Source organism: Mus musculus, chromosome Y, assembly GCF_000001635.26.
Source record: "Mus musculus strain C57BL/6J chromosome Y, GRCm38.p6 C57BL/6J".
Taxonomy (NCBI): domain Eukaryota; kingdom Metazoa; phylum Chordata; class Mammalia; order Rodentia; family Muridae; genus Mus; species Mus musculus.
The window spans coordinates 35102954-35130639 of NC_000087.7; the positions used below are offsets into that span (position 1 = coordinate 35102954).

Here is a 27686-nt window from a genome sequence, read left to right on the forward strand (position 1 = left end):
CAGTCCTCCCTGGGTTCCTGGGGTTCTTGTAGCATTGAGGCATTCCTGCTCTTAAGCTGTTGAAAAGAATTCAACTGTGTTGAATTCTCTTTACCAGGAAGAGGTAGGCGAAACATCACCCCAGCAATTGTGTTCCTCTTTTCTTGCCTTTGGGAGGGCCTCAGCAAACCTAGCCCTTTCTGAGCTTCCTAAAACTTGGAAGTTTTATTTGCTTCTGAGTTGTAGGATCCTCCATCCTCCTTATAGGAAAAAATGTATGAGAATTTTGCTTCCTATAGAAACCCAGCAATGTTATATGTGTAGTTTTTTTTTATTTTGTTTTGTTTTAATCTCATGTCTGTCCCCAGCTGCAGATAGTTTTTGTTTGAAATTCTAGTGATTCTTGAGAGTGAATAAAAGAAAGAGCTCCTGAGAGGACCTAGGGCAGATGCTGCTCCTGCTGCACCTGCTTTTGTTATCACAGGATTAAATGAGCAATGCTCTTGTCAATGGAGCAAGTTTGTGGATTTATTTGTGTCAAAGGGCACTGATGGACATACATTGTTGCAAGGAGAAAAACAAGTGCATAATTTAGCATTCTTAGTGATTAGGTAAGGTTAGGTTATCTGAATTTATCTGAAGGCCAAGCCAAATGAAATGTTGTTTTGATTCCTTTTTGGGAATACAAAAATCCATGTCTCAAACTAATATTTATAGATTTTGTCAGTTGCTTTTAATGTGTTAGTGTTATGAAATATTACATGGCAAGGGAATACATTTGCTGGACCCATGCATGTTGTGACCTTCAGAAATTACACCACGGAACAGACCTGGTATAAAGGGAATGATTGGGAGAGGGTAGAGGAGTGAGGGAATGGGGGAGGTATAGAGGCATAGAGGCAGAAACAAAACCATTAGGTCAGAAAAATGTGGGGCAAAGAACAGATAGAGGGCTAGCTGAAAACAAAGAGAGAGACAGAGCTATAGAAACAAGAACAATGGGAACAGAGAGGTTGGGCCTAGAACAGAGAGAGGGGGCTAATCTGTCCTTTTATCCTGCCTTGAAGTTAGCAGTTTAGTTTCTTTCAAGAAAGAAATATACTTTCTATGAATTTTGTAAGTTAACAGGAAATATTTTCATCTCTGAGAACAATGTTAATTTTAAAGTGTTTATAGGAAATTTTTGTGGGACTACTTTCTTAAGAACAATATAAGCCAGGTATGTTGTCACATACCTGTAATAATACCTACATGGAATGCTGAGATCACCTGGAACCTAAACATTCTAGAACTTCTTGGACAATACACAACATACTATGTGCCTATTTCAAAAATGAAATGAAGTGAAATAAAATCAACCCAATGTACCTTCTTTATTTGTATCTCTTACCTTTGGAAACTAATAAGATAATGAATCAAAAAATAAATAAATTTCAATTATCTGTATGAATGAAAACAATTTTAAATGTTAAGAAGGTTAAAAAAATCACTACAGTGATGGGGAGGAAAGAGCCTGGGTGGGAAATGGGACAAGAAGGTGAACATGATCAGGTATTATGTGTGTGGGGAACATAACTGAAGTGCTGAGGAAAAGCAAAAAGAATGGAAACAGGCAACTTTTTGAGGTAGGAGGTGAGAAAACCCTCGGTTATATCAGAGACCTGGGAGGTGAGAGACCCTAAGGACTCAAAGGGAGGGACCTTAGAAGAAATGCCCTACAGTGGGGAGAGGGAACTTGTAGAGTCTTCCTCCAGTGGAGGGACAGGACATCAAGTGGAAAGATTGAGTTACCATCCCACAGTAAAAAGCTCTAACCCAGAATTGTTCCTGTCTGAAAGAACTGCAAGGAAAAAACATGGAGAAAAGCCTAAAGAAAAGGAGATCCAGTGACAAGACCAAATTGTGATAAAGCTCAAGGAGAGGCATCAAGGCCTGACACTATTACTGATGCTATTCTGTGCTCACAAAAAATGGGCTTATCATGACTGCTCTCTGAAAGACCAAACCAGCAGGTGAAAGAGTCAGATGCTCAAATTTATATGCAACAAATAGACAGAAGCTGGGAACCCCTGTGGATGAATTGGGGAAAAGCTGGAAGAAGCTGAGGAAGAGGTCTACCCGGTAGGAGGACCAACAATCTCAAATAACCTGGACCTCCCAGGATGTCTCAGACACTGAGCCAGCAACCAGGCTTCATACACCAGATGATATAAAGCCACCAACACATATACATAAAAGGACTGCCAGGTCTGGACTCAGTCAGATGAGGTCCATCTAATCCTCAAGGGACTTCAGGCCCCAGGGAGCAGGGAGGTCTGGTGGAGAGGGGACAGGATGGTGGGGACATACTCTTGGAGATGGGGATTGTGGGCTTGGGGCCCTGGGAGCATGGGGGCATATAGGCAGGAGATATGGGGTGTGGAACAGTAAGAGGGGGAACTAGGAGAAGAATAAAATCTCGACTTTAAAAAAAGTATAAGAATAAATTTTAAATAATTCAACTATATTAGTGTGTGGAATTTCAGTCCACGGGACTATATACCATTCACATATTCATTTAGATTTCCTTTGGAAGTTAATATAAAGATGCACTTACACTTAAACAAGAAAATGATTAAAGATATTTAAAAATAAAGAAGTTCTATTTTAACTCTAAAGGTATAACTGCTAGTTAACTTTGTAATCACATCACTGGGATTAACTTCCTTCTCAGAATCATCAGAATAACAAGGATTAAAGAAAGTTTAAAACTCTGTTTCATAGGAAACAAAAAAGTTAGAGATTTTTTTATTTGTTTTATATATATACCAGCAAGTGAAAATTTTTCATGCTTCATTTTTCTGAAGATGGGAAAGTAGAAGAGTACTTCAGATTATTCTCCATGATGGCTCTTTCAAACATAGACATTTTTTTTTTCTCAGTTCACCATCTACACCAAAAAGCATATCTTAGTTCTTGGTCCCCAAGTTCATCAAAACCTAAAACAGAAAAGTACCTCTTATTAAATAAATTCCCAAGGATACAAATATGAAAGATTCTGTGCAGATGATGTATAGGGTAAAGGTTAAGGTCAGGATTAGGATTAGGGTTAGTGTTAGGGTTATGTTTAATAAAGCAGGATAATTATAGTGTTATTAAAGTATGAGGTACATCTGAGGTCAAATTCCCATTTTATTATTTTATATCTTTAATAATTCATACAAAGCCATTAGGATTTTATGGATAATAGCAGTCATTTCAGTAAGAAATAATTCAAAATAATAAGTAGTTAAAACTTTATGATTATTAAAACATATTTAGATTCCTAAGGTCATTTTATGGACCATGTGCAACATACCTCCATGGACTTCTCATGCATTTCTTTAACTGCTTCCAGGGTCTGGTTCTGACTACATTTGGACAGTTTCAATGCTTGTTGTTCTTTTTGACAACTATTCTACAAATGTAAAAGGAAAACATTAGTATAACAATTCTGTTTATTTTTGTTGTTACTGCCATGCAACATGCATGGTAGTCTAACAATAAAACACTAAATGTATATCTAATACTAAAACATTTATGTGAGCAAAAATAATTCTATATGAAAGTTAAAAGGAATAGTTTTCCAACTGATTTAAAATTTTAACAACTATTTTGACTAAATATATATATATATTTACAATAATATGAAATAACATTATGCTACCAATTGTGGGGTAGGAATTTTTTTTAATGTGAAAGAGTTTTTCATAATGCACAGACTGGCCTTAGCCTCCCAAGTTTTTATGTTTATAGGCATGCACCATGTATACATGAACTCGGTAAAATCCTAGTCTTGGAAGCTTAGATTGGTTTTCTCTAGATTCCAATCTCAAGCAACATATAGAAGTAGTAACATAAAGTTCTCATTGTATTCTTTAGGGTTGCGCACAACCATGATAATTTGCATTTAAAAAAAATTAAGACAAGCCCTTTACACCTTTTCACCTTGGGCTACTACAATCCTGTTTTGCCCTTTATTCACTGTGATCAATTTTTTACCTCACATTTGCACTCAAATCATCATAATTAAGTAAAATTACCTCTAATTTGCAATGCTTATCTTTAAAAAAAGTGCACCTGCATACATTTGGAGACAAAGGGTTAATATTGGGTGTCATCTTTGATTTCACAGTACTGTTTCAGAGACAGAATCTCACTAAACCTAGAGCTCATCATTTATGCTACACCTGGTGGCTACAAAGATCTGGAGATCTTCTTTTCTCTGAACTAAATCTGAGATTGGTTGTTTTAAAATGCTCACAACCACACCAACTTTTTTTTGTTGTTGTGGTGGTGGTTTGTTTTTAGTGTTGCTAGTTTGTTGTTGTTTATTTTGTTGTTGTTGGTGGTGGTGTGGGCATTCATCCCAATGCAGGAAATATAAGCTAGGGTCTCCATGCCTACACGGGAGAAAGATTACCAATTAAACCATCTTCCAGCCCTGTAAATCAATCTTATTGGGCCCACATGCAGCATATGACACATTTAGGGATCTTTTCTTCTTTAAAACTTTCCTTCACTCATGGTAGTTTTCTTTCTACCAGTGGTTCTCTTCCTTTACTGGCTCCCTCTCACCAGCTGCCATATGCAGAATTACAAATTTTGAAGTACCCTGCTGTTCTGTCTTTAGACTCCTTATTTACAGGGATGATCACTTTCCCTTGAAATGTCATCCAGAGTCCAATGTTTAAAAACTGTCTTCAATTGGAGTATTTATTATTTATCTTTAGTTCCTATCTCTTTCCAGAACTGACTCATAATGGCAGGTTCCTCAATGCCTTCTGAGGCAAGAATGAATTTGCTGTTCCTTTCAAATTGAATACTTTCCAAACTATTAACCAGTAAATAAAATAAAATAGTTAATATGATTATCGTTGTCTCAGATCTTACTTGGAAACCAGGTGATGACTCTACAGGTAGAGTAATGGAGACGTGATCTAAAATTGTTTGCTGATATTCTTCCACAGGAAAATTCTTCCAGGGCTGTTGAGATTGTTTGTTTCCATCCTCTGTTGTTACTAAATCTTTACTAAATTTAGGACTGTAAGAACTGATTTACCAAATTGAGTTGGTTTTTTAATATAAACAACAGAGTCCAGGTGAAACCAATAAATAAGCTTTCTCTCTCCTTTGAACTCTGATATATTGTGGTTTTTTTGTTTTTTTTTTTTTTGTTTTTGTTTTTTTTTTTGTAGTCACTGGTAATCATCTCTTGATCTTTCTGCAAATGTCTGCCTCTTGAAAATTTATGATCTGGTATACCATAAAATGCCTAGTCGTTTTCATTGATATAGTATGCAATCAATAGTTTATATCTCAGTAAGACTAGAACAGAAGCAAGGATAGATAGATAATGGAACTTAATTTAGTTTCATATGCTCAACTCAAGGCTAGTTGTTCCATTCCTACTTAGTAATACTAGGTTAAATATTAAGTTTTTTTTATGGTACCAACCACTGATTTTTCTTTTTCTTCATTGAATTTCTGTACATCCATATCAGACTTCTGAAATGTAGTTATATACTGCTCACAAAATTTGTTGTTGATGTTCTTCCTGTAAAGCACAGTAACAAAAGCAGGCACATTTCATACCAATATGAAAATGAACACTCAGAACAAATTCAATTGAACATTTCATACTATAAAAAGAAAAATAGCAGTATAAAATATCTAATGGGAAATCATTATAGATTTTTCTGCTAACATATTATCAGAGAGGTTTTCATTTACGTTTTAGCTTTTCAAAATTAAAGAAATATAAACACACACAACACACACGTAACACACACACACACACACACACACACATATATATATATACATGTACAAAATTTAATTATATTTCAATGTGTTTTTTTTTTTCATTATTTTCTACCAAATATAAGTTCTAATTTATTTTTCATACATTGCCTTAGTAAAGACAGTGCAAAACATGTCAACTAAAATATACAAATTGTCTGCATATGTAATTGTAGTTGTTCCTTTTGAATATTGTTAAACATAATAATCCATAAATTACATTCCTAAGACTATGTGCAAGACTTCTGTATTTCCACAATGAATGTAAATTAAAATTTAAATCTCATTAACATTGACTTAAAGCAGAAAATAAAATTTTCATAGATTTCTATGAATTAGATTTAGTTTGCTTGAAGGCATGATGTTATAGGGTTAACTGTTTAGACAAAATCAAAGCCACACATTTTTACTAAAGAATCAGACATGATATAATTTTTTTTAAACTTCAGCCACATATAATTTTTAAAATGATACACATTTGACCCTACAAATATAACAACTCTACCTCTCTCGTTCGTTCGTTTTGCAAAATCTTTCTAATTTCTGGTTGCTGCCTTTGAAAGATTCTTTGACATAAGTTTCCATCCATTTTCTCTTTATGTGAAGCGTCTTATAAATGTCATCTATATTAAAAATAAAGAGTCATTTTGAAGAAAAATTAGATGATTCCATGTATTCAAGTAAAAATAGATATAGATAAATTTCATTCAATAATGCTATGGAAACTTAAAATTAAATGATAGATATCACAAACATGCTTCATACTTTAGAATACTTAGGGTTTGGTATGTTCAGATGAAGGATGTTCAACCTGTAAAGTCTACAGAAATGTTCCACAACATAGAAAAAAACAGTCCATGTATTTTGGATAAGAAATATCTAATCTTATCTGAATTTTAATTTCTGTAAGGAAAATAATTTTGAGCTTCAAGAACAGTTTTCAAAAGAACAAATGCACAAAACAAAGGATCAAAAGTATACTTAATTCTTCATAAGGAAACACTTTTAATAAAGGCTAATTCTTTTCCAAATCTAAAAAAGATGATGCAACTGAAAGAACAAACTTGACTGTGGAACTGTTAGACCCATTGTTTAAAATATTCAATTAAAATAAGAGGGCAACCGGTCATATTGGTTCCCATGTTAATCCTAGTATTCTGGAGGAAAAGGCAGAGAGATATTTGTGTGTTCCAGGTTAACCTGGTCAACATACTGAGTTCCAGGACAGACAGAGCTACAAATGAGACCCTGTCAGAATCAAACCTGCGTTTGATTCCTAGCACCTACATAATGTGCACAAATATCTCCAACTCCAGTTCCAGGGGATGTGATGCCCTGTTCTAAATTCTGCATGCACCAGGTACATATGTATATGACTCACAGACATACTTATAGGCAAAATACCTATATAAATAAAAATAGATAAAAATGTTAAAATCTATGTTTAAAACAATGATCTCCAAGTTTTTTTTTAATCAAAATAAAATTATTTCTAAAGTGAATTGGTAATTATATTTCAGAACATATCCTTTAAAAAAACACTTGAAGAAAATTATGGTAGGAACTTTTGATCAGTAACTGCTGCAGTTCATGAAAATTGTAATGCTTCAGAAAATGTTTAGTACCTTTCTAGCATGCACAGTTAGCTTTCAGTAACTAGGATGAAGCTATATTTCGGTGTACATGTTTAATATTCTCACCATACATAGTACTAGACAAAATCAGATTATTAAATGATTATTCTGCCTCCTCTAAATAGAGCAAATCCTTCAGTTGAAAAAAAATAATTTGGTAAAATGGGTAACTTGAAAGAAGCAAAATATTATTTTTTAAAAATATAATATTGTTTCATGGGGGTAGAGATATGGCTCAGCAGTTAAGAGTACTTCCTGTTCTTTGCAAAGGACATAGGTTTGGTGTCTAGTACTCATATGGTGGCTCACAACTATCTGACTCCAGTTCCAGGTATCTGAAATAATCAACTGATATCTGAACAACAGGTACACATGTGGTGCACATATATAACTGTAAGCAAAACACTAATACACATAAATAAGTCCAAAAATAGGTATTAGGAGCATTGTTTAGTAAGCCATGTAAAGATGTTTTTATTTGTGTGTATGATCCTAGTATTGGAAGCTTAAGCAGGAGATTTCCAGTGTAAAGACTGCATAGGTTAAATAGGAAAATGCAGGCCAGCCTGAACTACATAATGACACCATATCTCAAAGACAAGTTACTGTCTTCTGAGAAAGCTCACTTAGCATTCAGTTACATATAATTTAAAACAGATACTTTAGAATCTGAGTATCATTCTCTCATTGTTTAGTAAGTTGTCTTCCACTTACAGTTACATAATTCATTTCATAAAAAGAAAAAGAAAAACAATGAAGGGATTGGAGAGATGATTCAGCAGTTAAGAGCACTGGTTCCCTTCCAGCTTTCTGAGATTGGAGTACCAAAACCCACAAGGTGGCTCACTACCTATAACTTCAGTTTCAGGGGATTCAAGGCCTTCATCTGGCTTCCTCAGGTACAAGACACACTAGTTGTGCACATACACACGTGAAAGAAAGAAAAAAAAAAAACAATAACCATAACATAAAATTTAAAAATAAGTTATAAGGGTTACATTAAAGAATTCAGTTTTGCACTGTGCCATATAAAGAAGGAAGCACAGAAGACTCCTAGAAAAGAAACTGACTTAATATAAAATTAGCACTGGATCAATGAAAATATGTTTCATGTACAGAATTTTGTATACATATCACTTAGCTATGAGTACATGGAACTGTGAAATTGTTTACATCTATTTTTTTTCCTTTTAAAATTCCTTCAAAGCTGTTACAAAAAAGCCTCAGTAGTCAAGAGGGCCTACTGTGAAAAGAGGAGGTTCACAAAGTACTTTTTTTTTGTTTTTTAAGGTAAGTAATGTTACTTCATGCTTATCAAAGGATAATTCATCAAAGATGAACTCACAATTCTGAATATCTATGCTCCAAATACAAGGGCAACCAAATTCATAAAGAAATTTTACTAGAACTCAAAGTACATATTGTACCCCATATAATAATAGTGAGAAACTTCAACACCCCACTCTGAGCAACGCAGAGGTCCTGGAAAAAAGAAATGAAAAAGAGACACTGTGAAACTAACTAGAAGTTATGAAACAATCGGATTCATCAGATACATATATATGTATCTGTCACACACACACAGACACACACATCCAAACATGCACACATATATTGAAGCAAATTCACACACAGTTCTCACTAGATGAAGAGAAATTATTTGAAAAAAAATCAACAAACCTTCATGATAATAGTCTTGGATAGATTAAGAATTTTAAGCACATACCTAAATATAGAAGCAAACCAGAAGCCAACATCAAATTAAATGGAAAGAAACTTGATGCAATCCCACTAAAATAAGACAAGACAGGACTAGACAAGGCTTCTTACTCTTTCCCTACCAATTCACTATAGTACTACAAGTTCTAGACAGAGCAACTAGAAAACAAAAATTGGTCAAAGGAATAAAAATTGGAAAGGAATAAATCAAAATATCACTATTAGCAGATAATAAAATAGTATACTTAAGTGACCACAAAAATTCCATCAGAGAACCCATAAACCTGAAAAACAACTTCAGCAAAGTGGCTAGATATACAATTAACTCAAACAAAACAGTACCTTTCTTCTACTCTAAAGATAAACAGGATGAAAGGCAATTATGGAAACAACACCTTTCAAAAGTCACAAATTATAGTTCCTTGATGTGACTCAAACCAAGCAGGTGAAAGATTTCTATGACAAGAACTTCAAGTCTCTGAAGAAAGAAACTGAAAAATCTCAGAAGATGGAAAGGTCTCCCATGGTCATAGATTAAGTTAGTAAAAATGGCTGTCTTCCCAAAAGCAATCTACAGATTCCATGCACTCTCCATCAAAATTTAAACTCAATTCTTCGTAGAGACAGAAAGAGCAATATGCAAAACCATTCGGAATATCAAAACTCCAGAATATCCCAAAACTATTCTCAACAATAAAAGAACTTCAGGGGGAATCATCCCTGACCTTAAGCTGTATTATGCAGAAATAGTGATAAAAAATGTATGGTAATGGTACAGAGACAATGCCTTCATGAAATGGAGAGATCTAAAATATATCATCCTGTGTGATCTCAAAGGAAAAAAAACATGGTATGCACTCACTGATAAGTGGATATTATCCTAAAAGCTCAGAATACCCAAAATGTAATTCACAGACCACATGAAGCTGAAGAAGAAGGAAGACAAAAGTGTAGGTGTTTCAGTCCTTCTTAGAATGGGGAACATAATATTCCTGATAGGAAATGTGGAGATCAGGGCAGAGACTTAAGGAATGACCATCCAGATTCTGTCCAACCTTTGGATCCATCCCATATACAGAAACCAGGCACAGTCACTATTGTGGATACCAACAAGTGCTTGCTGATAGGAGCATAATATGACTGTCTCCTGAGAGGCTCTGCCAGGGCTTGGCAAAAACAGAGGCTGATGCTCACAGCCAACAATCAGACTGATCATGGGGTCCCCAGGGGAGCAGTTAGAGGAAGAACTGAAGGAGCTGAAGGGGTTTGCAACCTTACAGGAAGAACAACAATATGAACCGAGCAGACAGACCAGAGCACTCAGGGACTAAGCCACCAAACAAAGAGGGGCACCCATGACTCTAGCGGCATATAGAGCAGAGGATGGTATTGTCAGACATCAGTGGGAGGAGAGGTCCTTGGTCCTGTGAAAGCTCCATGCCCCAGTGTAGGCAAATGCCAGGGTAGGGAGGTGGAGTATGTGGGTGAGGGAACAGGCTCATAGAAACAAAGCAAGTGTCAAATGGAATAGGGATTTCCTGGGATTAAACCAGGAAATGGCTGATATTTGAAATGTAAATAAATACACACACACTCACACACACACACACACACACACACACACACACACACACACACACACACAGATGGCTTTAACTGTGTCTTCAGGTGGGTTTACATCTAATCACAGGATGATCTAAATTTTTCCCATTCCTGCTAGTTTTTTGATAAATTAGAGTAAATGTGTCTGCATCTCAATCTCCAAATAAAATCATAGTTGCTCTTATCACAACCAAGCTCCTCAACCTTTTTCATCACAATACAAATCTAAGACAAATCTTAAATATAAAATTCTTCCTGGCTGGACAAATATTTTACTGCTACAGCAAGAAGCTCTGGTTTCAATCTTCAGGAATGAAAAATAAAAACCCCCAAAATTTAGATATAAAAAATAAAGAAGGCATGATTCCTCGGGCCCCATTACATTTCTGAGGCTGAGGACTTCAGGTACAAGGCCAGTCCAGGCTGCAATTGAGGTTTCAGACAATCCTGAGATATAGAGCTAGAGGTTACTTTCCTAAACCAAAACAACAAATAAATAAAGACAGCCTGGTCTGAATTATGTCTGAATTCCCAGCACTTCTGAGGCTGAGAGAAGCCTCTAGTATTTGAGGCAGTTTGGAACCTATTATTTCGGCAATGTGGCATTTTCACAACACGTTAAAATGTAGACTGGTCTTCAGTTTCTTTTTAATAAATTCCTGGTGGGAAGCAGTTGCACAGAAGAGGGTTTTGTCTGTTTCATCCACTAAGTGAAGTCCAGTTTACTCACACCTCACATCCCCAGTCCCCAAGAATACTTTCAGGGTCTCCATTTCCTTGGCCTTCCTGATTTCTGCTAGGAGCTAGTCTGTTCAAACTCTTGCACTTACAGTGAAGTTCTCAGTTTTTCTCAGCAGAGGCCTAAGTGGGAAAGGTCGATTGTGAACCTGGAAGTAGCAACTTCCTGAGTCCAGTGAGGGTCACCTAATTTCATTACTCCTGAAGAAACACCTCCAAATCTCCACCTTCATCCCCACCCAGACCCCTAGCTGAACCAGGATTAACCAACAGACAATTGACTACCTCCACTGAGACTTCATCCTACCATGATTCCTCAAGAATTTTGCTTCCTCAAGAACTCTTTGTAGCCACCATACTGGGTAACAGGGTTTGAACAGCAGGAAAATAATCTCAGCCAAGCCCATTGCTGATTGGCTGTGTTTGCACATGAGTACTAAGGGTAAGAGAGGCTCTTTCAGTCATCTGTGATTAAAGCTTCAAAAAGCGGGTAGTATTTTAACTTCCACTACTACCCAGAGGCTTTCCATTTTCTAAGTTTGCAATACTAACTTGAAAGTTAAAATAAAATGAACTCCAAAGACGACTCTCCTACTTTGTTTCAGATGAAGGGACTGTTCTGTGTAACTCTAAATTGTTTTTTTTTGTTTGTTTGTTTGTTTTGTTTTTTTGTTTCTTTTTTTTTGGTTTTTTTTTTAAACTAAAGTGTTTTTGCATGTTTGTATTTATATAACATGTATGACTAGTTCCCCTAGAAACTAGAATAGGATGCCAAAATCCCTGGATCTAGAATTAAAAATGATTTTGAGAATTATGTGGGTTCTAGGAACTAAACCTTGGTTCTGTACAAAAGCAACAAGTGTTCTTAATTTCTAAGCCATCTTTCCATTCCTATCCTGTGTGTGTTTTAAGGTGTGCTGGACCATTTCTCACGATAGATGTTTAATTTTACTATATAATGGAGAGTATAAAAAATGACTTTGTTAATGTTGTCTATTTCCAGAAACAGAAAAACAAACAAACAAAACAGCAACAAAAAACCATAATTTTAATGGATTGTGTAAATCATAAATAGTTTCAGGATAAAAATGGAGTGTATACATTTCAGTATATGGGTGCATAAGGAGGCCAGATATAGACATCTGTTTTATTCTCAATTATATTCCAAATTTCTTTTTCATTTTCAGTTTTTTTTTCAAGTCAGGGTTTATCTGTATAGCTCTGGTTAACCAGGAACTCACCCTGTATACCAGGGTGGCATCAAAATCAAAAATCTCCCTGCCTCTGCCTCCCAACGTCTGGGATTAAGGCATGTGCCACCACTGACTGACCCAACTTAAAACTTGAGATAGGTTCTCTCTGAATATGCAGCTAACCAATGCCACTACCTCGGCTAGCCAGCAAGCTGTCTCCTCCTACTCAGCACTGGTTGGCAGCCTGCATTTTAGAAGTGGATTCTAGGCCCCCACTTTTATTTTCAAGAAAAACATTTTACTAAAACAGCCATCTCTCTAGCCACTCTTCAAGGTTTGTTCTGTTGCTATAGACACTGCAATTTTTTGTTTGTTTGTTTTTTGTTTGTTTGGTTTCTTTTTCTATTTCTCTAATCATGCCTAAGTTTAGGCTCCTAAAATGCTTAGTGGTGGTTTTGCTTGTTTCCTTACAACAGCAAATTGGTTTTCTTGCTCACTTTACAATTTGCAGCTAATTTGGCACACTGGACGAACTGACATTTCATTTACTAGTCTTATTGCTGTGTTTTGTTTCTTTGGTGCTTTTTTTTTTTTTTTTTAATTTGCTGGGTTTGTTTTTTTTTTTGCTGGTTTTTTGTTTTTGTTTTTGTTTTCACCACTGAAGATGAAATTTATAACTTTTAATGGTGCTTTACCACTGAGCTACATCTTTAGTTAATCTTTAGTTTTGAATGTTGGATGAGAAGTTATCTGTGTGTATTTTTTAACGAAAACTATAATTTCTGTGAAGCCTACAATTATCCCCCTATGCTATAGGTTCTATAGAGATCTGTTTCCCTCGTTTGGCCTCTTCAAGAAACAGGGAAATATTTCTAAAACACATACCTCCAGATTTATCCAACATACTGCCTACTTCATGTCTGTGAAGACAGAACAATAAAAAATTAAAGCAAGAAATATAGTAGACTGGTAGGCCATTTTTTTTTTACCACACACAAAACTTTACACAGAACCTTCTTTAATTTTTTATAATAAATATATAATGTTTGGTTTGGAACAAATGTCATATGCATATAAAATATATGGTGGACTACCAACTTGAACTTGGATTATTTACTTTTAACAATTCATACGTTTACACCCCACAAGGAGTTTATTCATAACTCTCCCACAATTGCCAAGACCCTTTTTTCCCCCAGATAGTCCCCTACTTATTTTTATGATGTTTCTCCTTTTCTTTGAGTGTGTCAAAGATCACATGCAGGTGGTCCTATTGTATGAGTTCCTATGTGTTTGTGATCACAAAGTCTAAAGGATCCCAAGCTGGGCTTGAACTTAACATATATCAGCATCTGACATTGAAATGCTGATCTTCCTGAATCTAGTTTTCCAGTGAAGGTAACACAAACACTACTTTTGAAGTACTCTATTGAACTGGCAAAAAAAAAAAAGAAAGAAAAAAAAAGAGAAAAAAAGAAAAAGAATTGAAAATATTACCCCATGTCTTCATCTCCTTTTACTTGAGGCGATATATTTTCATCTTTACCAATTGCTGGATTATTTACTGTATTGACAATAGAAAATGTAAACATTTGAAAGTATGCAATATTAGTAATAGTTAATAAAGTACTATCAATTTGAATTTCTTTGGAAAAACTGCCCATTTTGAGTTTTTGAAACAGATTTTAAAAATTAAGTAAAATTAAGTACATCCAGGAAATCTAGGACACAAGGAGAAGAAAAAACATAAGGATAACAGGTATAGATGAGAAGTAAGATTTCCAAATTATAGGGCCAGTGAATATCTTCAACAAAACTATAAAAGAAACCTTTCCTAACCTAATGAAAGAGATGTCCATGAACATACAAGAAGCATGCAGAACTCCAAATAGTTTGGACCAGAAAAACAACAACAAAAACAAAAATCCCTGCCATCATATATTAATCAAAGCACCAAATGAACAAAACAAAGAAAGAATATTAAAAGCAGTAAGGTAAAATGGTCAAGTAACATATACAGGAATTCCTATCAGAATTACACCTAACTTCTCCCCAGAGACTATGAAAGCCATAAGATACACGGTAGATATCATACAGACACTAAGAGAGCAGAAATAAGAGCCAAAGCTATAATATGCAGCAAAACTATTTTACCATAGATTGAGAAAACAAGGTATTCCGTGAAAAAACAATATTTACACAATATCTTTGAACAAACCAAACCCTTCAAGGGATAATAAAGGGAAAACTCCAATATAAGGAGGGAAATCATGCTAGCAAAAGCAAGATATTAATCTTGAAGTAAACCTAAAAGAAGATAGCTACATGAACAAAATTCCAACAAAAATAACAGGAAGAAACAAAGACTTTGCCTTAGTATCTCTTAATATCACCATATTCTATTCACCAATTAGAAAGAAATAGACAAACAGACTGGATGTGTAAGCAAGACCCAGCATACCAGAAACAAACCTCAGGGACAAAGAGAGACATTTCCTCACAGTAAAAGGCTGGAAAACAATTTTCTAAGCAAATGTTCCAAAGAAACAAATTTGGAGTAGCCATTCTAATATCAAATAAATTTGACTTTCAACCCAATGTTATCAAAAAAGACAAGGAGTGACACTTCATATTCATCAAAGTTAAAATTTACCAAGATGAATTTTCAATTCTAAACATTTATAGTCCAAATGCAATGGCATCCATATTCATATAAGAAACTTTAGTACAGCTCAAAATGCACATTGCACCACACACAATAATAGCAGAAGACTTCAACAACCCTCCTCATCAATGGAAAGATCCTGGAAAGAAAAATTAAAAAAAGACACAGTTAAACTAACAGAAGTTATGAAACAAATACATTAGTTGATATCTATAGAACATTTTATTCTAGAACAAAAATTGTCCATTCTGCTCAGCACCTCATGACGCCTTCTCCAAAATTAACAATATAATCAGTCACAAAACATGCCTCAACAGATATAAAAATATCCAAATAATGTCATACATCCTATCTAATCACCAAGGACTAAGGCTGATCTGAAATAATAATATAAATAATTGAAAACCCATGTACACGTAGAAGGTGAACAAAAATCCAGTCAGTGATAAATCAGGTAGGGAAGAAATAAAAAAAAAAATAAATGTAAGACTTTTTAGAGTTTAAAAAAAATGAAGTTACTACATACCGAAAGTTGTGGAACACAACTAAAGCAGTGTTAAAGGGAATCTCATAGCTCTGAATGCCTCTAAATAGAAACTGGAGAGAAGATACAGTAGTAGGTTGACAGCACACCTAAAACCCCTTGAATAACAGGAAGGAAATTCACCCAAGAGGAGTTGAAGGCAGGAACTAATCACACTCAGGGCTGAAATCAAACAAGTGGAAACAAAGGAACTATAACATAAAATCAAACAAACTAGGAGCTGGACCTTTGAGAAAGTCAACAAGATAGATAAAACATAAGCCAGACTAATTACAGGGCACAGGGAATATATCAACATTAACAAAACCAGTAATGAAAAGGGAGACATAACAACAGATACTTAGTAAATCCAAAAAAATCATCAGATCCTACTATATAAGCCTGTAACTTAGCAAAAGTGGAAAATCTGGATGAATTGGACAATTATCTAGACAGATGTCAGGTACTAAATTTCAATCAGGTTGAGATAAACCCTGTAAACTCTCCCATAATCCCCAAAGAAATAGAAGCAGTCATTAAGAGCTCCCCCCTCAAAAAAAAAAAAAAGCCCCGTATCTGATGGGTTTAGTACAGATTTCTATCAGGCTTTCAATGAAACACCAATACCAACAATCTTCAATCTATTATGCAAAAACAAAAGAAAATGAACACTACTTAATTTGTTCTATGAAGCCACATTTACTCTTATACCCAAACCATACAAAAACCCAAGGAAGACAGGATACTTCAGACCAATTTAACTTATAAATATTGATGCAAAAGTACTCAATAACATCCTGTTAAACACAATCCAAGAACACATCAAAATGATCATCCTTCATGATCAAGCGGCTTCATCCCAGGGATACAGGAATGGTTCAATATATGGGAATCCATCAATGTAATCCAATATGTAAAGAATCTCAAGGAAAAAAACACAGTATTATCTCATTAGACGCTGAGGAATCATTTAAAAAAAATCAACACACCTTCATGATGAAGTCTTGGATAGATTCAGAAAGCAAGGCCCATAACTAAACATAGTAGCAAACCAGGATCCAACATCAAAATAAATGGAGAGAAACTCGATGCAATCCCACTAATATATGACAAGGCTTCCCACTCTCTCCCTACCTATTCACTATAGTACTGGAAGTTCTAGCCAGATTAAATAGACAACAAAAAGAGGTCAAAAAGTTAAAAATTGGAAAAGAACAAATGAAAATATCACTATTAATAGGTAATAAGATAGTATATTTAGTGACCCCAAAAAAATCCTCTAAAGAACCCTTAAGCCTGAGAAACAACTTTAGCAAAGTGATTGGATATACAATTAACTCAAATAGATCAGTAGCCTTCCTCTACTCAAAGGATAAACAGGCTGAAAAGGAAGTTATGGAAGCAACACTCTTCACAATAGTCTCATATTTTAATAACTTGGTGTGACACGAAAAAAGCAAGTCAAAGTTCTGTAGGACAAGAACTTCATGTCTCTGAAGATAGAATTGAAATTCTCAGAAGATGGAAAGATCTCCCATGGCCATAGATTGGTGTCCCAAATAATTTAGTAAAAATGTCTATCTTGCCATAAGTAAGCTCTGATTCCATGCCCTCTCCATCAATATTCAAACTTAATTCTTTATAAAGATAGAAAGAGCAATATGCAAAATCATTTGGAATAACGAAAATCCAGGATATTGTAAAACTATTCACAACAATAAAAGAACTTCAGGGGGAATCATCCCTGACCTCAAGCTGTATTATAGAGAAATAGTGATAAAAATGTATAGTGACCATAAAGAAAAAATGACTTCAGGAAGTTCACACGCAAACGGATATGTCTAAAGTATATCATCCTGTATGAGGTAACACAATCCCAAAGGAAAAAATATGGTATGCACTCACTGATAAGTGGATATTATCCTAAAAGTTCAGAATACCCAAAATGTAATTCACAGACCACATAAACCTTAAGAAGGAAGAAAAAAGTGTGCATGTTTCCGTCCTTCTCAGAATGGGGAACAAAATACTACTGGGAGGAAATATGGAGACAAAGTGCAGGGCAGAGACTGAAGGAACGACCATTCAGAATCTACCCCACCTGTGGATCCATCCCGTATATAAACACCAGACCCTGTCACTATTGTGGATACCAACAAATGATTGCTGAAAGGAGCCTAATAAGGCTGTGTCCTTAGGGGCTCTGCCAGAGGTTGGCAAAAACAGAGGCTCATGCTCACAGCCCACAATCAGACTGATTAAGGGGTCCACAGTGGAGGAGTTAGAGGAAGGACTGAAGGAGCTGAAGGGGTTTGTAATCTTACAGGAAGAACAATAATATGAACCAAGCAGACCGCCCCCCTCCCCCCAGAGCACTCAGGGACGAAGCCAGCAAACAAAGAGGGGGACCATGGCTCCAGCTAAATACATAGCAGAGGATGTCCTTGTCAAACATCAGTGAGAGGAGAGGTCCTTGGTCATGTGAAGTTTGGTGTCCCAGTGTAGGCAAATACCAGAGCAGGGACATGGGTGTTCGTGGGTGGGGGAACATGCTCATAGAAGCAGAGGGAGGGTGGAATGGTAAAGGGAATTTCTGGGGTGAAACCAGGAAATGACTAATATTTGAAATGTAAATAAACACACACACACACACACACACACACACACACACACACACACACACACACCTAATATGATGGCTTTAACTGTGACTTCAAGTGGGTTTATATGCAATCACAGGATGATCTAAATTTTGGTCCCATTGTTGCTAGGGTTTTGATAAATTAGAGTAAATGTGTTTGCATCTCAATCTCCAAATGAAATCATGGTTGCTTTTATCATAACCAAGCTCCTCAATTTTTTTCATCATAATACAAATCTAAAGCAGATCTAAAATATAAAGTTTTTCTGGCTGGACAAATATTTTACTGCTACAGCAAGAAGCTCTGGTTTCAATCTTCAACAAGGAAAAAAGGAATAAAAAACAAACAAACAAACAAACAAACAAACAAACAAAAATTTAAATATAAAAAATAAAGAACACATATTTCCTCAGGCCCAGGTACATTTGTAAGGCTGGGGACTTCAGTTTCAAGGCCAGTCAAAGCTGCAGGTGAGGTTTCAGACAATCCTGAGATATAGAGTTAGAGCTTACTGTCCTAAACCAAAACAACAAATAAATAACAACAACCTGGCCTGAATTATGTCTGAAGTCCCAGCACTTCTGAGGCTGAGAGGAGCCTCTGTATTTTGAGGCAATTGGAGCCTATACATAGAAATTTCGGGAATCTGCCATTTTAACAACAGGTAGAGGTAAATGAAGACTGGTTTTCAGTTCGTTTTTAATGAATTCCTGGCAGGCAGCAGCAGCTAAAAGAAGGTTTTAGTCTGTTGGCTCCACTAACTGACTTCCAATTTACTCACTCCTCACCTCCCCAAGCCCCAAGAAGACTTCCAGGGTCTCCAATTCCCTGGCCTTCCTGCTTTCTGTTAGAAAATAATTCTGTTCAAACCCCTGCCCTTAGCGAAGTTCTCTGTTTTTCTCAGCAGAGACCTAAGTGGGAAAAGTTGATTGTGAGCCTGGAAGCAGTACCTTCCTGAGTCCAGTGAGGGTCACCTCCTCTCCTTACTCCTAAAGTAACACCTCCACCCCTCCACCTTCTTCCCCACACAGGCCCCCAGCTCAAACAGTATTAATCATCTTTCAACAGACAATTGACTACCTCTACTGAGACTTCTCCCTACCATGCTTCCACAAGAACTCGGCTTGATGACTACCACAAAGCATACTGGGTAACAGGGTTTGGATAGCGGGAAAACAATCTCAGCCAAGGCCCTTGCTGATTGGCAGTGTTTGCACATGTGTACTAAGGGTGAGAAAGGCTCAATCAGTCGTCTGTCATTGAAGAGCAAAAAGGAGGTAGTATTTTAGCTGCCACTACTACCCAGAGGCTTTCCATTTTCCAAGTTTACAATACTAACTTGAAAGCTAAAATAAAACGGACCCCAAACAAGACTCTCCTACTTTGTTTCAGATGAAGGTGCTGTTGTTTGTAATTTTCAATTGTTTTATTTATTTAAGTAATTTGTTTTTGCATGTTTGTGTTTATAAACATGCATGTGTGGTGCACATAGAAACTAGAAGAGAATTCCAAAACCCATGGATATAGAATTAAAAATGGTTTTGAGCCATTGTGTGGGTCCTAGGAACTAAAACTTGGTTCTGTCCAAGAACAACAAGTGCTCTTAATTTCTAAGCCATCTTTCCATCCCTGTCCTTTGTGTCTTTTAAGGTGTGCTGATCATTTTTCTTGAAAGATGTTTATTTGTACTATACAGTGGAGATTACAAAATTATAACACTTTCTTAATATTGACAATTTGCTCATAGAGAAAAAACAAAAAGACAAAAACCATCATTTTAATGGATTGTGTAAATCAGATAAAGAGTATTGTAAAAAACTGATGCATATACATTCCAGTATAAGTATGCATAAGAGGGCGACAAATAGACATTTGCTGCATTCTCAATCACATTCCAACTTCCTTTTTTTTTTTTTTTTTTTTTTTTTTTTTTTTTCAAGGCAGGGTTGTAGTCCTGGACCTCACCCTGGTTACCAACTGCTGGGATTATGGCATGAACCACCTCTGACTGCCCAAATTTAAAACATGAGACAGGTTCTCTCTGAATCTGCAGCTCACCAATGCCACTAGCCTGGCTAGCCAGCAAGCTGTCTCCAACTACTTTTCACTGGGTTGCAGCCTGCATTTTTAAAGCCGATTTAAGACCCCCTCCTTAATTTATATACTTTCAAATAAAGCACATTACCAAAACAGCCATCTCTCTAGCCCCTCTGAGAGGTTTGTTCTCTTGTGGTAGCCACTGTATATTTTTTTTTCTTCTCTAATCATGCCTAAGTTTAGGCTCCTAAAATGCTTATTGCTGGTTTTGCTTGTTTCCTTACAAGAGCAAACTGGGTTTCTTGCTCATTTTACAATTTGCAGTTAATTTGGCAAACTGGACAACCTAACATTTCATTTGCAAGACTTATAACTGTGTTTTGCTTGTTTGGTAGGATTTTTGTTAATTTGGTGCATTTGTTGGTTTGTTTGGGGTTTTTATTGTTATTGTTTTGTTTTGTTTCTTTGTTTGTTTTTGTTTGTTTATTTTTGCCACTGAAGATGAAACTCATCACTTTTAAATGGTGATTTACCACTGAGCTACATCTTCAGCTAATCTTGCATTCTGAATGTTTGCTGAGAAGTTATCTCATATGTGTTTTAAAGGAAACTACAATTACTGTGAACCCAAAATTATCCCCTTTTGCTATACAGTCTAGAAATCTGATGCCCTCTTCTGACCTCTTTAAAAAACAGGCAAATACCTCCAAAAACACATACCTTCAGATTTATCCAACATACTGTCTACTTCATCTCTGTGAAGAAAGGAAAATAAAAAAATTAATGCAAGAAATATAGTGGACTGGTAGGCATTTTTCTTACCCACACAAAACTTTAAAAAGAACTTTCTTTTAATTATTTATAATAAATATATAATGTTTGGTTAAGAACAAATGTCATATATATATATATATATATATACATATATATATACATATGTATATGTATGTGTATATATATGTATGTATGTATGTATATATATATATATATATATATATGTATATATTACATGGTGGAGTATCAAAGTGATCTTGTATCCTTTACTTTTACCAATTCATACATTTACACCCACAGTAGTTTATTCATTACTCTCCCACTCTTGCTGAGACCCTTCTTCTTGCCAGATGGTCCCCCTCTTATTTTCATGATTTTTCTCCTTTTCTTTGTGTGTATATCTTGGAAGATTTCAGGCAGGTGGTCATATTATACTAGTTGCTATGTGTTTGTTATCACAAGGTCTGAAGGACCTCTAGCTGGGCTTGAACTCAACATATAGCAGTGTCTGATTTGTATTGCTATCTTCCTGAATCTACTTCTCCAGTGAAGGTAATACAAACACTACTTATGAAGTAATCTATTGAGCTGGCAAAAAATATTGAAAATGTTACCCCATATCTTCATCTGCTTCTGCTTGAGGCGATATATTCTCATTTTTATCAAATGCTGGGCTCTTTACTGTATTAACAATAGAAAACAGAAACATTTGAAAGGATTCTATATAAGTAATAGTTAATAAAGTACTATCGATTTGAATTTATCTGGAAAAACTCTCCATGTAAATTTTTGGAAGAGATTTTAGAAAGGAAATATTTACACCGAGAAAATCCAGGACACAAGGAGATGACAAAACTTAAGGATAATAGGTATCAATGACAAGTAAGTTTTTCAAATTTAGGGACAGTGAATATATTCAACAAAATTATAGAAGAAAACTTCCCTAACCTAAAGAAAGAGTTGCCTATGAATATACAAGTAGCCTACAAAACTCCAAATAGTTTGGACCACAAGAGAAATTTCTTCCATCATATAGAAATCAAAACTCCAAATGCATAATAAAAAAAAAAGAAAAGAAAAAGAAGAATATTAAAAGCACTAAGGGAAAATGGTCAAGTGACTTATAAAGGAAATCCTATCAAAACTATACCTAACTTATCCCCAGAGATTATGAAAGCCATAATATCCAGGGCAGATGTCATACAGACCCTAAGGGAAAAGAAATGCCAGACAAGGCTACTAGACGCATCAAAAAATTTTACAATAGATTGAGAAAACAAGGTATTCTGTGAAAAAAAACCGATATCTACACAATATGCTCGAACAAATCCAGCCCATCAAGTGGGTAATAATGGGAAAACTCCAATATAAGGAGGGAAATTACACTCTAGAAAAACCAAGAAATTGATCTTGAAGCAAACCTAAAAGAAGAAAGCTACATGAATCACATTCCAACTCTAACAACAAAAATAACAGGAAGCAACAACTACTTTTCCTTAATATCTCATAATATCAGCGGACACAATTCACCAATAAAAAGACATAGAATAACAGACAGGATGTGTAAGCAAGACCAAGCATACTAGAAACAAATCTCAGGGACAAATACAGATATTACCTTAGAGTAAAAGGCTGGAAAACAATTATCCAAGGAAATGTTACAAAGAAACAAGTTGGAGTAGCCATTCTAATATCAAATAAATTCGACTTTCAACCCAAAGTTATCAAAAAAAAAAAGAGGAGGGACACTTCATATTCATCAATGTTAAAATTTGCCAAAATGAATTCCCAATTCTGAACATTTATACGCCAAATGCAATGTCATCCACACTCATAAAAGAAACTTTAGTAAAGCTCAAAAACACACATGAATAGAGCATTAAAAGAAACCTTGACTAAATTGGTTTTAGAGACCTGCAGAAAAGATTATGCAGCTCTTTTTCCCTTCACCTTGTTCTGAGTATGGAACACCACAGGGAAATTTAAACTTACACCATTCAAACTCCTCAACTGGGGACCCCCCCCCCTTTAACAGAAGCAGGTGGAATGTTTGACCCTCATGTTTCTTTTTCAGAACTCCCACTAGCTCACTTGAAGGACCTACAACTGGTCAGAAAAGATGCCTTGGAAATGTTGAAACACAATAAAAAACTTAAACAAAAACAAAAAAACAAAAAACATACGAACCAGAAACCATCTTGGTGCCACATAAATTTCAAACAGGAGTACCTGTCCTGGTCTGGTGCCACCATTCTGGCAAACTTGAACTCAGATCAAAAGGACTTTCCCTGATGATTCTCACAAGCCCTGCTGCCACACCTCCAGCATGTGCCCAGTTCTGGCATCCAGCCTGCCATGGCCCACTGGCCTGGCACTGCTCACACACAGTGGGCACTGCACAGGAACCTCCCTCCCTCCCTCCTCCCAATGGCAAGAGGCTCTTTTGTCTCATTCAATGGGCTTCTGAGGTTCTCAATCTTACATATCCTAAAGCTGTGACCTCATGTTGGCTTTGTTTGGCAGCTGGGCCAGAGGTTTAATTTTCTAACTTATAAGATCAGAACTATGTACTAGAAGGAGTGGGAAATGTGAGACCACAACTTAGAGCGTTTCTCCCTGGAAGGTAAAGCACCTGGACATTCTCCAAGATTGTTTTCCCTGATTTATAAAAATACAGCCAGAAAGAGACTCTATGTTCTCTACAGCCACCAAAAATCCTTTTGGTTTCTGAGCCTTACAGCTAGAGATTCAAAATTGGAGTTTTGACAAGGACATCTGGGCAGAGAAGAACACTCCTCCCATCTCTTCCCAACTCCTCCAAACTCTCCTCCCAACTCATCCCAATTCCTCAGCTAGCTAATAAAAACCTTCTTCTGTCACATCTCAGAGTCATACGCCCCTGCCCTGCACAGTGGAAGGAGTTTGTCCTTAGCTAGCTGATAATAAAAACTCTTGCAGTTTGCATCAGGTGTCGATTTCTCTCAAGTCATTGGGGTGCTGGCCAGCTCATCCCGGGACTTTACTGGACTTGAGAGGAGGTCCATCTTCGGGGTCTTACACATGGAGACCTAATACCAAAACTCTTCAAACTAATATGCAAAATCAAAAGAGAAGGAACACTATTTAATTTGTTCTATGAAGTCAGATTACAATTATATTCAAACCATACAAAAACACAATGAAGAAAGGAAACTTCAGACCATTTTCCCTTATGAATTTCGAAGCAAAAATACTCAATAAAATCACTGCAAACCAAATAAAAGAATACATCAAAACGATCATCCATCATGGTCAAGTAGACTTCATCCCTGTAATGCAGGGATGGTTTAATATATGGAAATTTGTCAACTTAATCCACTATAGAAACAAACTCAAAGACGAAAACAACATGATCACCTCATTAGATGCTGAGAAAGCATTTGACAAAACACAACACCCATTCATAATAAAAGTCCAGGAAAGGTCAGGAATTCAAGGCCCATATCTAAACATAAAAAAAAAAAATACAATAGACAGCAAACGAGTAGGAAACATTAAACTAAATGAAACAATCTCATTAAAATCAGGGACTAGACAAGGCTGCCCCCTTTCTTCATACCTATTGAATATAGTAGTTGAAGTCCTAACCAGAGCAATTAGACAACAAAAGGAAAACAAATGAATACAAATTGGAAAGGAAGAAGTCAAAATATCACTATTTCCAGAATATATGATAGCATGTATCAGTGACCCAAAAATGCACCAGAGAAATCGTAACCATATATATGACTTCAGTGCAGTAGGTGAATATAAAATTAACTCAAACATATCAGTGGCCTTTCTCTACTCAAAGGAAATAGAGGATGAGAAAGAAATTTGGGAAAACTCACCCTTCACAATACTCACAAATAATATAAAATAGCTTGGTGTGACTCTAACTTAGAAAGTGAAAGATATATATGATAAAAACTTCATGTCTCTGAAGAAAGAAATGAAACAAGATCTCAGAACATGGAAAGAACTCCCATGCTCATGGATTGGAAGGATTAATATAGTAAAAATGGCTGTTCTGCCAAAAGTAGTTTATAGATTCAATATAATCCCCATCAAAATTTCAACTCAATTCTTTACTGAGTTAGAAAGGGCAATTTACAAATTCTCCTGGAATTTGAAAAAAACAAACAAGCAACAACAACAACAACAACAAAAAACCAACAACAACAACAACAACAACAAAAAACAAAAACCTGGTATAGGAAAAACTATTCCCAACAATAAAAGAACCTCTTGTGGAATCACCATGCCTGACCTCAAAGTGCACTACAAAGCAATTGTGATAAACACTACATGGTACAGGTATAGTGGTACACAGGTAGATAAATGAAATAGAACTGAAGTCAGAGAAATAAACCTTTAGTCACTTGATCTTTGACAAAGGATCTAAAACCATCTAGTGGAAAGGAGACAGCATTTTCAACAAATGGTGTTGGTTCAATTGGCAGTTAGCATGTAGGAGAATGTAAATTGATCTATTCTCATCCCCTGTGCAATGCTCAAGTCTAAGTCGATCAAGGGACTGCACATAAAACCAGAGACACTGAAACTTATAGAGGAGAAAGTGGGGAATAGCCTGGAATACATGGGCAAAGGGGGGATATTCTTGAAAAAAAATACTACCAATGTCTTGTGCTATAAGATTAAAAATGGACAAATGGGACCTCATAAAACTGATAAGGTTATACCCAGAAGTTCAAACTTGTAATAAGGAAACATGCTTCACTTTGTCCATAGCAGCCTTTTGTATAATAACAAGAAGCTGAAATGAACCCAGATGACTCTCTTTAGAGGAATGTATATAGAAAATATGGCACATTTACTAAATGAATTACTACACAGCTATTAAAAACAATGAATTCATGAAATTTTTATACAAATGGATGGATCTGGATGATATCTTCCTAAGAGATTTAACCCAATCACAAAAAACACACATGATATTCACACATTGATGAGTGGATATTATCCCTGAAGCTCAGAATAACCAAGGTAAAATGTGCAAAACCCATGAAACTGAAGAAGGAAGACCAAAGTGTGGATATGCCGTTCCTTCTTAGAATGGGGAACCAAATAATCATGGAGGGAGTTACAGAGACAAAGATTGGAGCTGAGAATAAAAGAATACAGAGACTGCCTCACTTGGGGATCCATCCCATATACAACCACCAAATCTACTGAAGATGCCAACAAGGGATTGGGTGCAGGAGAATGATATAGTTGTCTCCTGAGAGGATCTGCTAATGCCTGACAAATAAAAAAGTGGATGTTCACAGACATCTTTTGGACTTAGCACAGGGTCCCCAATTATGGAGCTGGAGAAAATACCTAAGGAGCTTAAGGAGTTTGCAGGCCCCTAGAAGAAAAAACAACATGAACTAACAAGTACCCCACAATTCCATGGGATTAAACCACCAATCAATGAAAACAAATAATGGGATATATGATTCCAGCTTCTTATGTAGCAGAGGATGGACTAGTCAGGCATCAATGGGAGGAGAGACACTTGTTCCTGTAAAGATCCTATGCCCCAGTATGGGGGAATACCTGGGTTAGGAATTGGTAGATGATGTGTTGGGGAGATGGGGGAGAGGGGAGAGGACAGGAGATTTTTTGGAGTGGAAACTAGAAACGGGGATAATATTTGAAATGTAAATAAGGAAAAGTTATAATAGAAAAAGAAAGGAAATAATTTATTTGCAAGTTTTATGAAATAAATTCATGTTTGGCAAACATATTATACGAACAATGTTCATGTCTTTTCTTGAGGTGAAATCAAGAAAGTTCTTCTCTCTCAACATATGCTGATATAGTTCCAAGAGTAGGTTTATGTGCTGCAAAACCTTGTATATAGGAATAGAGAGATATAGGTAAAATTAGAAATGAAGTATATGTAAACTCTTAACAAAGACTTCTTCCATTTCAGGTGACTAGGTAAAGTCTAATGAACTGCAGGACACAATTAATACTGGAAATGCAATACCTTCCGAAAGAGCCTCCTCTGAAACTTTTATGTCATCGTCCTCATCATCAAAGTCCAAAAGTAATAAGTAACCTTCCTTTGGTATCACCTTCAATTTCTTAAGAGCCATTCTTCTCATAAGAACTCAGTAGTCTTCTTAGTTTAAAAAAAAACAATAAAAATAAAAAGGAAAAAAAAGAACTTAGTTACCTGATTAAAAATTAACATTTAAATAATTAAAAATAACAAAAAATCAAATAATTATTTTAGCTCAATGAAAGATCATTTCTTTTTTTACTTAACATGTATATTTTTAATCAATTGCCTTTATCAGAGAGTTCTGTGTACATATTCAATATGGTGAT

The 27686-nt window shown here is 35.7% G+C and overlaps 1 protein-coding gene across 2 annotated transcripts; it reads right to left on the reverse strand.

Moving 5' to 3' along the window:
• Positions 1–2927: 2927 nt before the first annotated feature.
• Positions 2928–27460, reverse strand: Gm20855 (predicted gene, 20855). Of its 2 annotated transcripts, XM_030251603.1 has the most exons (9): positions 27343–27460; positions 21941–22007; positions 21273–21307; positions 14183–14249; positions 13571–13605; positions 6305–6422; positions 5455–5554; positions 3317–3415; positions 2928–2957 (listed from the first exon to the last, which is right to left on the reverse strand). In XM_030251603.1, exons 1-9 carry the CDS (start codon positions 27458–27460, stop codon positions 2928–2930), a joined length of 669 nt encoding a protein of 222 aa, XP_030107463.1. The 2 variants fall into 2 exon arrangements, with proteins under 2 accessions (XP_030107463.1, XP_030107464.1); XM_030251604.1 differs by lacking the exons at positions 13571–13605; positions 14183–14249.
• Positions 27461–27686: the final 226 nt, after the last annotated feature.